The sequence below is a fragment of the Nuphar pumila genome, chromosome 3 (genome assembly GCF_984573655.1).
Source record: "Nuphar pumila chromosome 3, dmNupPumi1.hap1.1, whole genome shotgun sequence".
Lineage (NCBI taxonomy): Eukaryota > Viridiplantae > Streptophyta > Magnoliopsida > Nymphaeales > Nymphaeaceae > Nuphar > Nuphar pumila.
The window spans coordinates 59090648-59103240 of record NC_143251.1 but is presented as its reverse complement, the minus strand read 5'-3'; the positions used below and the strand labels follow the sequence as shown (position 1 = coordinate 59103240).

The window sequence follows — 12593 nt, the reverse complement described above, 5'->3', positions numbered from 1 at the left end:
TTGATCAAATCTTACGCAGCTCTATATTCTCAGAATGGCTCGTTTAGTAGAGATGACCCTTAGATCACATTTTTTAAACATAAAAATATTACCTTTTTTCATGAGATAAAATTTTTGTGTACTATATTCCAATGATTTTTCAATCCTTGCAAAAACGTGAAGAAAAATCATGATCCAATGTCTGATCCCAACTCAACCAAGCATATAGATCACATTTGGAGGGTCCAATCTTCAAAAGAAAAAAAGTGCTTTCTACTTCTGTAACGACCCCAACTAATACTCGTAAAATAGTATTTTTTTTAAACAATTGCAAAAACAAACCCAAGGAACCAGGGTCTCACATATTTAATATACCAAACCACAAACAGATTGTGCATTGAATCAAAGGAGAACGAATCAAACTTTATTAATCAATAATAAATGTCAAATAAATTAAAATAGTAAAATCGTCTATAATATAATGAGCCACTCTATCAGAGAACCCATAACTAGTCACACAAGGCTCACAATCTCCAACTAGCAAGTCAATCCATCACTGAGCACCTGAACATGTAAAACAATTTTTAAAAATGAATAAGAACCAACATCCTTTGTACAAGTTTATCTAAAAATTCAAACAGTAAAAAAATAACATAAACTAAATTCATGAATAATTTCAGAGGAATATCACAACGACAATTCACCATAACCAACTTATCATTCAAGTATTTAACAAATATCATGCAATAACAACTATCATATGGAACAGAATAAACATGAATGCATGAACTAATGCTGAACATTAAATAAGCATGATTCAATGCAAATGCATAAATAATTTATTAAGTTATTTTTCAGAGTTGTTTTTACATGCATATCCTTATTAAATGCACACAAATTTAGTTTTCACTTTTTTTTAAACCTGCAGGTACTCAAAACGAAAACAAATTCCCGAATTTCAGGTTAGATTCTCAGTTGTAGCTTAACACATAATTTATATTTTTATTACTGGGCTTCACACTTGTTCTTCGACCGATAGCAGAAATCCTCACCATCCATCAGAATGTTAGGAATCCTCACCTAATGTCGGGATATTAATGAAAATCCTTAACTATTGATGCCACTTTCTTAGTATACCAAAACTAAAGTTGAGTCAACAACACCACCCCCTAGGCAAAGTGGCTGAAATTTCTCTAAAATTATAGCCGAGAGGTGAACCACCACATTGGGTTTAGGGGTACAATCGCACACAGAGTTTTAGTATCCTTATGATCTCCCATGACTGCTATCCAAGATTCTCATACTATGAAAGGAATATCAAGGAAGATATTAATTACACCGTTTGATCTCTTTTACTTTTTTAAACAATTTCAAATTCTTTACACAAGAATTATTTTGCAAATCCATATGCAAAATCAATTTCGGTCCCTGGCCCACCATATTTTAACAGTATAATTAAATTTAGATAATAAAAAAATTTCAAAAATAAATTTTGCAATGTATAAATAAAATTAACAATAAGTGAAACATATGTTCCTAGTCTACACGGCCGGAGTGATTCACATTTTACCACCAACACATCTCAAAAGTGATTTATGCAAACTTGCAAATTTTCAGTGAACATGCAACACACACGTGGTTTCCAAACATGTCCACAATACATATTTAAAACACATAACATGAATACACATAAAGTCAATTGCATACGCATGCAAACATATGCTTGCAACACACATTATCATGATAATTTTCATGCATAAGCACCCAAACATGCACATGATCATATTAATACAAACATCAAAATAAACTTCAGAACGTTATGCATATATGATGCACAATTGCAACTTGGTATTCAAATGCATAAGCATATATAACTAATCAAAATATATATTCAGATACATAATCCTGCAGTCCACATGAATGTGGGTTTGAACATAGCAAAATTGTTCAGATATAACATACAACACAATGTCAATCTGATCAGATTTCCAATATCCAACATAATCGACAGTCTGATCAAATTGCACATGCTCAGTCCATTGGCAGTCTGATTAGATTGCTCATGCTCAAACTGTGGCCAATTTGATCAGATTTCATATGTAAAAACTGTGACAAATTTGATTAGATTGCACATGAGCAATAAGTGAAAAATCTAATCCAAATTGCACACATGCAAAAAGTGGCAAATCGACCCGGATTGTAACTATATAAACTGTGTCAAATCTGATCCAATTATATATATGCAAATTGTGTCAAACCTGTTCAAATTGCTCACAGCACACTACTCGACAATATGATCACATTGCACATGTATACACATTGGCATTCTGGTCCGATTGCCCATGTGGAGACCGTGACAAAACTTGATCAGATTGCACATGTGCAACAAGGTGCATATCTGATCAAATTGCAAATACACACACGCAATACAGATCTGATCACGACACTGAAACTATCATGCTGACAATTCAAATAACACTCAACAAAGAACAACATGTACTTAAAGACTGATAGCAGTCAACAAATTAACATATTATCAAATCGGCATACCTGATAACAACACCAAACATAACATGTATATACATGTTTGATTAGCATCAAAACAACATATATGGAAGTCGGATCCAGGTATCAAAATAGCATGTTGACGAGTTTAATAATATTAACAAAATGACATACAATTAAATTTGATAACAGTCATCCGATTAACATACAAAAAATATGATAACAGTCAACATAATAACATAAACTCAGATTTGATGACAATCATCAGAATTACATATTGTTAGATCAGATATTAGTCAACATAATAGCATAAACTCATATTTGATGACAGCCATCAGAAATACGCATTGTTAAATCTAATAACAATTATTAATTACAATAACTAATCAGATTTGGTAACAATCATCAAAACAACCTATAGTTAATTCTGATGACGGTTATCAAATACAACCAATAGTTAAATCGGCAGGTTTAGAAACAACATAAAAATTTAATTATAGCAGATCTGATTAGACTACTCACACACGACAAGTCTGATTAGACTGCACCCACAAACATGGTGCCGATCTCATCAAATTGCACATGCTCACATGCATCGGCAATCTGATCAGATTGCACAGCTTGCGCATAACAACAGTCTGATCTGATTGCTCATGCATCACATCAGCAATCTGATCAAATTCTTTTAGCCTTAAAAATATATAAGCAAGACTGATCCAGCCCATGTATATCTATTTTTTTTCAGAATATAAACAAGATTCATCAAATACCAAGGTCCACACACACACACACACACACACACACACACATATATATATATATATATATATATATATATATATATATATATATATATATATATATATATTCAACATGATTGGTTAAAAGAAGAAATCAACAACTTAAATATAGGTTAACACATGCTTAAATAGGGTAAAATAGATGGCATGCTCACAACAAATAAAAAATATATAGAATCTTGACTTGATATATATATTCATATACATATTTTTTAATCAGATTTCTCTTTTCATCTAAAATTATACATGAATCAGATTTAAAACTATTTCTTCCCGTAAGAACCTACAGAGAAACTCATACCTTAAATTCAAACTTAGAAAAATCGAAAAATGATGGATGTAAGGTGAGAACACAAATTTTCTTCCTCTCCTTCATCTTTTTCTTCTTCTTTTCTTCCTTTCTTTTTTTTCTCTGTTTCTTTCTCTTTCCTTTTTTCCTTCTCTCTCTCCCCAATGAGTTTGGGGTTTCCTCACTCTCTCTCTCTTTCTAACTCTCTCTCCCTGTCTCTCTAGAAACTCAAGTTTCTAAAGAGAGGGAGAGACTACCCCTTTTTATATGTTTTCTAGAATTTTGTTTTCTTCTTATTATCCCTTTATTTTTTTAATTTTAATTTATTATCTAGAAGGTCTCTCTAGAGGGTGACGTCCCCTCTAGAAAACTTTATTAGAGAGTAGAGTTTTACCAAAGATAGAACTCTACCTCTTCTAGATAATCCTTCTTTTTTTTTAAAATTTATTTATTTAATATTTAATTATTAAATATTATATTCTAAGAATATTCCAGAGGGTGTCTCCCTCCCTGGAAGTCTTCCCATAGTAGAGTTCTACTTAAGGTAGAACTCTACCTACCCAATTTAAATTTAAATTTGATTTTAAAGTTTTAAATTGGTCACATATGGATTTCAGATCCAAATCCATATGGATCCTACCTTTACCAGATCTTAATTAATATGGGTCTTGGATTAGGTCAAGATCTATATTAACTTGGATCAAACAAAGCAAATCTAATTCGATCCAATCCATAAAATGGCAAAAATAGAGGCAGGTTACTTTTGAAAAATGCAATTTTCGGGTCAACCATAACTCAATTTTAGAAAAAGAGGATACCAACGTACTCAAAATTATGAGACACATCTAATGATATACATACCTGATTGCCTCTGAATTTTGCCTGAATTAAACTTGATTTTTGCTCAAATTTAAAGGTTAAAAGCAAAAATTTTCTCAAACTTTAATTGTCTTATTTTGGTTTTGTTAGTGGGCTCTGGGCCATGCTCAGACCCAGTTGACATCACCTATATTTAAAGATATTTTCCCATGATTATATCATTTTCATTAAATACTTAGTTTAAAATTTAAAATTTTTTTATTTAAAAATTCTTGAACAATACATGATATTACATCCCTACCCCCTTAAAAGAATTTTGTCTGTGAAATTAAAACATACCGAATAAATTTAGGTAGTGGTTACACATATCGGCCTCGGGCTCCAAGGTGCACTCGTCCAGTCTATGATGCTGCCAGTGCACCTTCACAAATGGAATCATCTTATTATGAAGTGTCCTCTCTTGGCGATCCATAATCTTCACTGACCTCTCCTCTATCGTCAAGTCAGGTTGTACCCTGACCGCCTCATAGTGGATCACGTGTGAGGAGTCAGGAACATACTTTCTCAACATTAAGATGTGGATGATGTTGTAAATCTGGAAAAACTTAGGAGGAAGCATCACACAATAAGCTGACTCACCAACGTGCTCAAGAATCTTGAAAGGTCCAATAAACTGAGAGCTCAACTTCCCCTTCATTCCAAACCTGAAAAAACTCTTTGTATTGTAGGCAAGATTTGAACAAAACGTGATCGCTTACGTCAAAACTAAGCTCTCTACACTACTGATTGGCGTAACTCTTATGCCTACTCTGCACTACAACCAAACGTTGTCAGATCAATCACACCTGGTCCGTGTAGTGCTGAATGACCTCTAAAGACTCCACTGCTCTCACTCCAACCTTATCCGAGCGCATTAGAGATCTACATGGTCTGCCATATAGAGCTTCATATGAGGCCATACTAATACTGATATAGTAGCTATTGTTGTATGAGAACTCTGCAAGCTTTACATGCCTATACCACTCCTTTGCCCAATCCAACATACACACTCTAAGCATATCCTCAAGCTTCTATATCGTGTGCTCAGTTTTCCCGTCAGTCTGTAGGTGGAATGTCGTGCTAAACTTCAATGTGGTACCTAGGGCCTTCTGCAACTAACACAAGAATCAAGACGTAAAATATGGGTCTTGGTCTGACATAATCGAACTTGGCACCCCATGAAGTCGGACAATCTCACCCACATAAAGATCTTCTAAGCTCTCCAGACTTTGACTCACCCTAATAGAGAAAAACCCATGATAAAATCCATCGAGATGTCGTCCCACTTCCACTCTAAAATATTTAACGGCTGAAGAAGTCCATCAGGTCTCTGATACTCGATCTTCACCTGCTAGCAGATGATACACCGAGATACAAACTTCATAATATCCTGTTTTATCCCGTTTCACCAATAAGTTCGCTAGAGATCCTTGAACATCTTGGTATAACCGGGGTGGACAAAATACTTAGATCTGCGGGTCTCATTCATCAGCTCCTCCCGCAGTGTCTTCGGAACCCACCATCTATCTCCAAATATAATGGTTTCATTTTCTTCACGAGGGAACTATGTATCTAGCTTCTGAGCACTCACGCATAACCTAGAAAAATCCTGATCGGCCGACAGAAGCTCTTCGATTTGATTTATAATCTCAGGTTGCGCCTTCATTCCTGCACAAAGGATGCATCCAGAATCATTTGCAAATGGCTGCCACTTGACGAACTCCTCAATTAAGTCCCAACTATGACCAATCAAGCTGACCGTCATGACTGAAGTCTTCCTACTCAGTGCATCTGCCACTACATTTGCCTTACCAGGGTGGTAGGCAATGATGAAGTCATAGTTCTTGAGGAACTCTAACCACCTGCGTTGCCTCAAGTTCATATCTCATTGCATAAGAATGTACTTGAGGATCTTGTGATAACAAAGAACCTCAAATTGTTCTTCATACAAGTAATGACACCAGATCGTTAGTGCAAAGACAACATCCGCTAACTCCAAGTCATGCATGGGGTAATTCTTCTTATGCATCTCCAACTGTCGAAAAGCGTATGCGATGACCTTCCCAAATTACATTAAGACACAACCCAGTCTGATCCCCAAAGTATCGATGTATACTTTGAGCCCGTCCCAGAAGGCAAAGACAACACTGAGGTTGTTGTCAACTTCCTTTTCAGTTCTTGGAAGCTCTCCTCGCACCGAGGTGGCCAAACACACTTCACCTCCTTTTGCAACAACTGAGTCATAGGAACAACTATATGAGAGAAGTCATGTATGAATCGACGGTAGTAGCCCACTAATCCTAAGAAACTCCTAATCTCTAAAATCGTCTTTGGCTGCTCCCAAGACAACACTGCCTTCACCTTTGCTGGATCAACCTCAACGCCCTTCTCTGAGATCATGTGGCCGAGGAACATCACACTGTCAAGCCAAAACTCACTCACACTTTGAGAACTTAACATACAACTTATGTTCTCTTAGTGTCTGCAACATGATCTGCAGATGCTCTCGGTGCTCCTTCATGCTCTCTGAATATATCAAAATGCCATCATTTAATACGATGATAAATGAATCCAGCCATAAACTGAAGAATCGAATTATCAAGTCCATAAATGTTGTTGGGGCATTCGTGAGTCCAAATGTAACTCCCCAAAAATCCGAGACTTAAAACTTTTTATGAAAAGGTTGAAAGCTTTGAAATCGATCATTTATCAGAGTTTGAAATAGAGGTTCAACGGAAAATCATATTTGAAATAGCAAGTTCCTGGACCTTGGTCGCATTACAGTGCAAACTCTTTCTTGCACAACGAATTTGCAACACCGTACATTTAATAAATCAAATGGATCATGAAAATGCAATTTTTAATAGTTTTAAGACTTGTACAAATAAGAGATTTTCAAGAAAACCCTGATACAAATTTACTAAAATATCCTCAGGAGCGAAACGTCTAGGAAAGAGTCTCATCTTGATCTCATCACGCCATCGTGCCATCGTAGTCTAAAATATCACATGCCCATAAAATGGGTTAGTTTCACGAAAAACTGGTAGGTGCACATATAAGACAATATAGAACTAAAATAAGCAATTATAACAAGAAATAAGCTATATCTAGCATGTGCAATAAACTATACAAATGAGTAAGTATTTCTAACATGAACAATTGGGTATGCAAACAAATAAAGGTTTTCAATATGAGCACTTAACTATAAAATCAAGTGAGATATCAACTATTTCAAGGTCAGAGTTCATTCTACACAAGATGTACCCACTTTCATGACAAGCAAATATATTAATCATAAGATGCAAGTAATTGCTCAACAAACCTTTTATAAGCTACACGTAGTAAGCAATTACACGACATCAGTTATATAAATCACAAGATGTAAGCACCTTATAAGACAAGCAACTATAATTAGTCCTAGTTGTAAACAGTTCATAGATTATGATCTATAAGCAATTACATTAGTTATAAGATGTAAACAATTCATAGATTACGAGCCTTAAGCAGTCATAAGATGTAAACAGCCTATAAGACGAGCAGTTACATTTGTCACAAGAGACTCAAGCCAACAAGTGCTACATTACAACAAGCACAAATAGTTCAACCAAGTAGTAAATCAAGTCACATGTATCATATTACAACTGACATAATGCTATTATCATAAATATTTAACTAGTACAAGTAACTAGTTCTTACTAGCAAAGAACTAGTGTAACGCTACAACAAACGTGCACAATTCAACGACTAGTATATTGAACTATTAAGCAAACAAGCAACTCATGTCACAACATGCACATCTCAAATAACGTGAATAGGTTAACTTATGTTTCAATATTAGCTAGCCAGGCGGGTACGCGCAAGACACAAAACGTAGAAACAACCGAGACCAATCCGAAAGTTTATTATGCTATGTGTTTTAGATAACCCGGATGGCTGACTGAGTCCGCTCTTAAGGAGATGGCCAGTGACCAAGAGAGTAAATTCCCAAAGGCATAGGTGACCCGTGGATGCATCCAAACTTCTACAGAAGTGGTCTAAAAGCTATCTTTTGTAGCCCATTTCTCCTAACTCGGATGACTGGGTAAGATGATTCATTTACCCAAAATAGCCATTAATGGCCGATCCATCAAAGTTTTTGTACCATTCATCCTCTCTCTTGATGAAGTCAGCGGGTCGAATGGGCACGACGGGGGTTTCTTAACCGCCGCCCCATTCTACATGCTCTTGTCTGTTAGACCCACTCGAGCATCATGCCTGTGAAGGCAAAACCATCACCATTAAGTGATTTATATGCGCCATTGCACGTTCGAGGTAAACATAGGCCTCTCATCCTACTCATCGTAGTATGCAACATACCTGTTCAAAAGTACAACTACGATGGGAGGGGGTATGGATTTTTCAAAGAAGATCCCCACAACATTGCTTTGCCAAAGTACACGATGTAACCATTCAAGTTCAAACTTGACATGCTCTGGTCCTTTAGACCGTCACAAGCCTCTTACTTGTTAGGCGAATATCAATGTTACATGATTATAATAATGTGCCCAAACATGTTTCGAGGTTACCACAGACCTCTCATTCGATCATCGTAACACCAATGTGACGTACATGTCCAAAGGTACGTCCATACTTGTCAAAAGGTAAAACTACGATAAAAGGAGAACAGTTTCTCAAAAGAAACCCCAACATTTATCTTTTATAAAAGAAGTGATAATAATTACTCAGTTTGATAAGATCAAGTCTTTTAAATTATATTAACAACAATGACATATTGCACGATATGAGATCGCCTCGGATCTTGCTTCCATTTTTCAAAGACATGGCAATTTGGGAGACTTGATTGTTACATCGAAAATCCCAAAACCTTCGAGCTTCTTTGCAAGACCGCGCACTCGATAAGTTGTAACCCTTTTTAGAGTTTCTGAGTCATATCAAAATATCAATTTATAGTTGTAAAACATTCTTTTCGAAAATGCCGACTTGGGAAAACTTAATTGCACTTTCGCAACCTGCGAGACTTTCAATCTTTACTTTTGCAAAATGATGCATTTGAAAACTAGACTCACATAAGAAATCCTTTTAAAAAGAACTATTGCGCACAAGCGCAACTCACATCCTTTGAAGATGAGCAAAAATAGGATATATAAAAGGCTGCATTTACTTATATGACACAATTGTGGGCATGTGCACATTATAGTGTGACAGCAAAGTACTAAGCAATACTCGATGCGTGAAATCACACATTGAACAAAAAATACATAAGCAAAATGCACGAGGTACGAAACTGTACCTCAACCAAAAAGATGGGCAAGCAAGTAAATGTGTAAGCAACACACGAGGTACAAGCTCGGCCAAATATCTGAGCAAGCAAGTAAATGTGCAAATAATGCACAAGGTACAAAACCATACCACGACCAATAAGCGTGCTTGCAAGTAAATACACAAAGCGAATAAGTATAGGAAAAATAAAGTAAATCTTGGTATATTTAGCATGGCCATTTTAATTATTTCAACTTAATTTGGTTCATCTATTGCCATTTTTGCGCAACTTTCTCCTACCTTGGGGAGTTGCGGTACTGCATACGCTTGCAAGCGAAAGTACGTACATGCTCGGGCCACGGAGCACGAGAGAACTCTGTTGTGCAACCTACGATGCATAAAAATGTTAGCGCAAAGAAAAATGAAAGAAGAAGAAGAAGGGGCAGGGGCGCAACCTCTGCCCATTGTCTGGCTTGCAAAAGAAACAAGGACAGGGGTGCACCCCTACCAACCTGTTGAAAGCAGAAGGGGTAGGAGCTTTGCCCCTACCGACGTGCTAGAAACGCGGAGGGTGGCAGGGGCTTGTTCCCTGCTGACTCACCGGAAAAAATAGAAGGCGACAGGGGCTCGACCCCTACTGTCTTGCCGAAAAAGAAGTAAGCGACAGGGGTTTGACCTCTACCGACCCACAAAAAATCGAGGCGGCAGAGGCCAGCCCCTACTGGTCTGCCGAAAAAGGACAGAGGCGGCGAGGCTATGCCTCTGCCAGCTTGTTAGAGGAACCAAAGGCGGCAAGGGCTCGACCCCTACCGACCTACCTGAAGGCAGGGGCTCAACCCCTGTTGTCCTGCCAAAAGACGAGCGACATGGGCTGGGCCCCTGTCGGAAGGAAAATCGGCAAGGGCAAAGCCCTTGCCTGACCAAGGGGAGGCAGGGCTTCGGCCTGCTTGCCGGGAGACCCAAGCGACAGAGGCTAGTCTCCTACCAAGCAAACAAAGGCAGGGAGGGGCTCGACCCCTCCTCTGCAAAAACAGGGAAGCAGGGAGGGGCTCAGCCCCTCCCCTGAAATCATAGGGTGCAGAAAGGGGGGCTCGACCCCTCCCCTGCCGAACCAACAAGAGAGAGAGAGCGAGGGGAGCAGGGAGGGCCTCACCCTCTCCTACTGCAACAGAGAGACAGGGAGGGGGCCGAGCCCCTCCCCCGTATCCCCAGCAAAGAGGGAGACAGGGAGGGGGCTCGACCCCTCCCTGACGAAAGAAGGAACGAGGGAAAACACAGAAGAAGAAGAAGTCGAGGAAGACAAAGACAATAAGAAAAGAGGGGTGAGGGTTTACCTGCAAGGGTCGAATGTTGAGGGTATCGCTCGCAGAAAATGGTGCATGGGGGTTCTAGCATCGGGTGGCCTCCGATGAGGCGGGGTGGATGCTAGTAGTGTGTCACCGAAAAAAAGGGAGGCGAAGGTGGGGGCGATGCTCGGGGGTGGTCGACGACTTTGATCGTCGGCGATTGCTCGAAAAAAGGAAGACAATGGGAGGCAGAGAGGAGAGAGAAAGGGGCGAATGAGAGAGGGTGGCCAGCGTGTTGCCGAAAAAATAACACAAGTGTGTGTGTGTGTGTGGGGGGGGGGGTGGTCGCTGCCAACTGGGGAGATAGGTCGACAGATGGGGGAGGGAGGCCGACGCCTGCCCCTCCCCCCGTTATCATGTCTTAAGGGGATCAGGCGGTGGCCCGACCCCTGACGCCTTTTGGATCTGGGTCAGGTCCGGTTCCAGATCCGACCTGGGCCTCTTTTTTTTATATGTGGATTTTACACCAAAGGACATCACCAAGAACTTATAGTGCTCGCATCTAGACCTGAATACAGTATTCGAAACATCCATTATCTTAATCTGCAACTGATGGTACCTGAAATAAAGATCAATCTTAGAGAATACCTTTGTCGTACGCAACTGGTCAAACAAATCATCAATCCTAGGAAAAGGGTACTTGTTCTTCACTGTTAGTTGGTTCATCATGCGGTAGTGTGTGAAGAGTCACATGGACCCATTCTTCTTCTTGACAAAAGGAACTAGTGCACCACAAGGTGACGCACTTGGCCTGATGAAACCCTTGTCAAGAAGTTCTTGCAGCAGCTTCTTCAGCTCAACAAGCTCTGCAAGTGCCATGTGATACGACGCGCACAATATTGGTGTCGTGCCAGGCAATAGCTCGATCAAAATCTTGATCACCTTATAAGGCAACAAACTTGACAAGTCCTCAAGAAAGATATATGAAAACTCATGAACTACGTCCAACTGCTCCAAAGGTATCGCCTGACTATCCGTCATGGACACACTGACTAAAAACACCATACAACCCTACTTGTGGTACTTGGAGATCTTTATAGTTGAGACAATCTTCACCTAACTCACATGCCTAGTAGCCTGAAACACCAACACAAGCAAGTCTAGGCGCTCTAACAAAACCTTCTTCCCCTGACACTGAAGAGTGGCATTGTGCCTAAACCACCAGTCTATACCCAGAATGACATTGTAGAAAGTCATGTCTAGTATGACTAGGTCGGTAGACAACTCATACTCCTCGATGACTGTTCAAACTGGAGGAAGGTACTTCCCATAATGAGTAGACATGCCCATAGGAGGCATAACATCAAGAGTCTTCTCTAGGCTAGACGGAATGAGGTCAAGCAAACTCGCAAAAGACAAAAAAATAAATGAATGGGTAACACCCAAATCGAACATAACACAAGCAAGATGGTCAGTGACTACGAATATACCTTAGATCAGGTATGCCTGATCGCCCTACTTGGTAGTTATGGAAGTGTAAACTCTCCCATTCATCTTCCACTATGCCTGTTGCAGAGGTCTCTACTGTTGTTGCTGACCGCCCTGAGCCACCAACTT

The 12593-nt window shown here is 39.0% G+C and overlaps 2 protein-coding genes across 2 annotated transcripts; both read right to left on the bottom strand.

Annotated features, from left to right (window-relative positions):
- Positions 1–3021: 3021 nt before the first annotated feature.
- On the bottom strand, positions 3022–5089 carry LOC149842952 (uncharacterized). Its single transcript, XM_090000779.1, has 2 exons — positions 4732–5089; positions 3022–3122 (listed from the first exon to the last, which is right to left on the bottom strand). Exons 1-2 carry the CDS (start codon positions 5087–5089, stop codon positions 3022–3024), a joined length of 459 nt encoding a protein of 152 aa, XP_089856905.1.
- Positions 5090–5231: 142 nt separating this feature from the next.
- Positions 5232–12233, bottom strand: LOC149842951 (uncharacterized). The gene is made up of 8 exons (XM_090000778.1): positions 12102–12233; positions 11783–12002; positions 9991–10078; positions 9722–9790; positions 6548–6850; positions 6023–6293; positions 5670–5779; positions 5232–5406 (listed from the first exon to the last, which is right to left on the bottom strand). The coding sequence occupies exons 1-8, from the start codon at positions 12231–12233 to the stop codon at positions 5232–5234; spliced, it is 1368 nt and encodes a 455-aa protein (XP_089856904.1).
- Between the last annotated feature and the right edge of the window lie 360 nt (positions 12234–12593).

What these genes read in the sequence shown, in the direction of transcription:
- LOC149842952 (XM_090000779.1), bottom strand. Translation starts at nt 5,089, where the DNA reads ATGAAGGGGAAGTTGAGCTCTCAGTTTATTGGACCTTTCAAGATTCTT. An exon ending in CCACTACCTAAATTTATTCG is followed by an intron (nt 3,123 to 4,731) that starts GTATGTTTTAAT and finishes CAATCAGATCAG; the next exon opens with ACTGTTGTTATGCGCAAGCT.
- LOC149842951 (XM_090000778.1), bottom strand. Translation starts at nt 12,233, where the DNA reads ATGACTTTCTACAATGTCATTCTGGGTATAGACTGGTGGTTTAGGCAC. An exon ending in CAGTACCGCAACTCCCCAAG is followed by an intron (nt 9,791 to 9,990) that starts GTAGGAGAAAGT and finishes TTGCTTGCTCAG; the next exon opens with ATATTTGGCCGAGCTTGTAC. An exon ending in AGGATTTTTCTAGGTTATGC is followed by an intron (nt 5,780 to 6,022) that starts GTGAGTGCTCAG and finishes ATCTGCTAGCAG; the next exon opens with GTGAAGATCGAGTATCAGAG.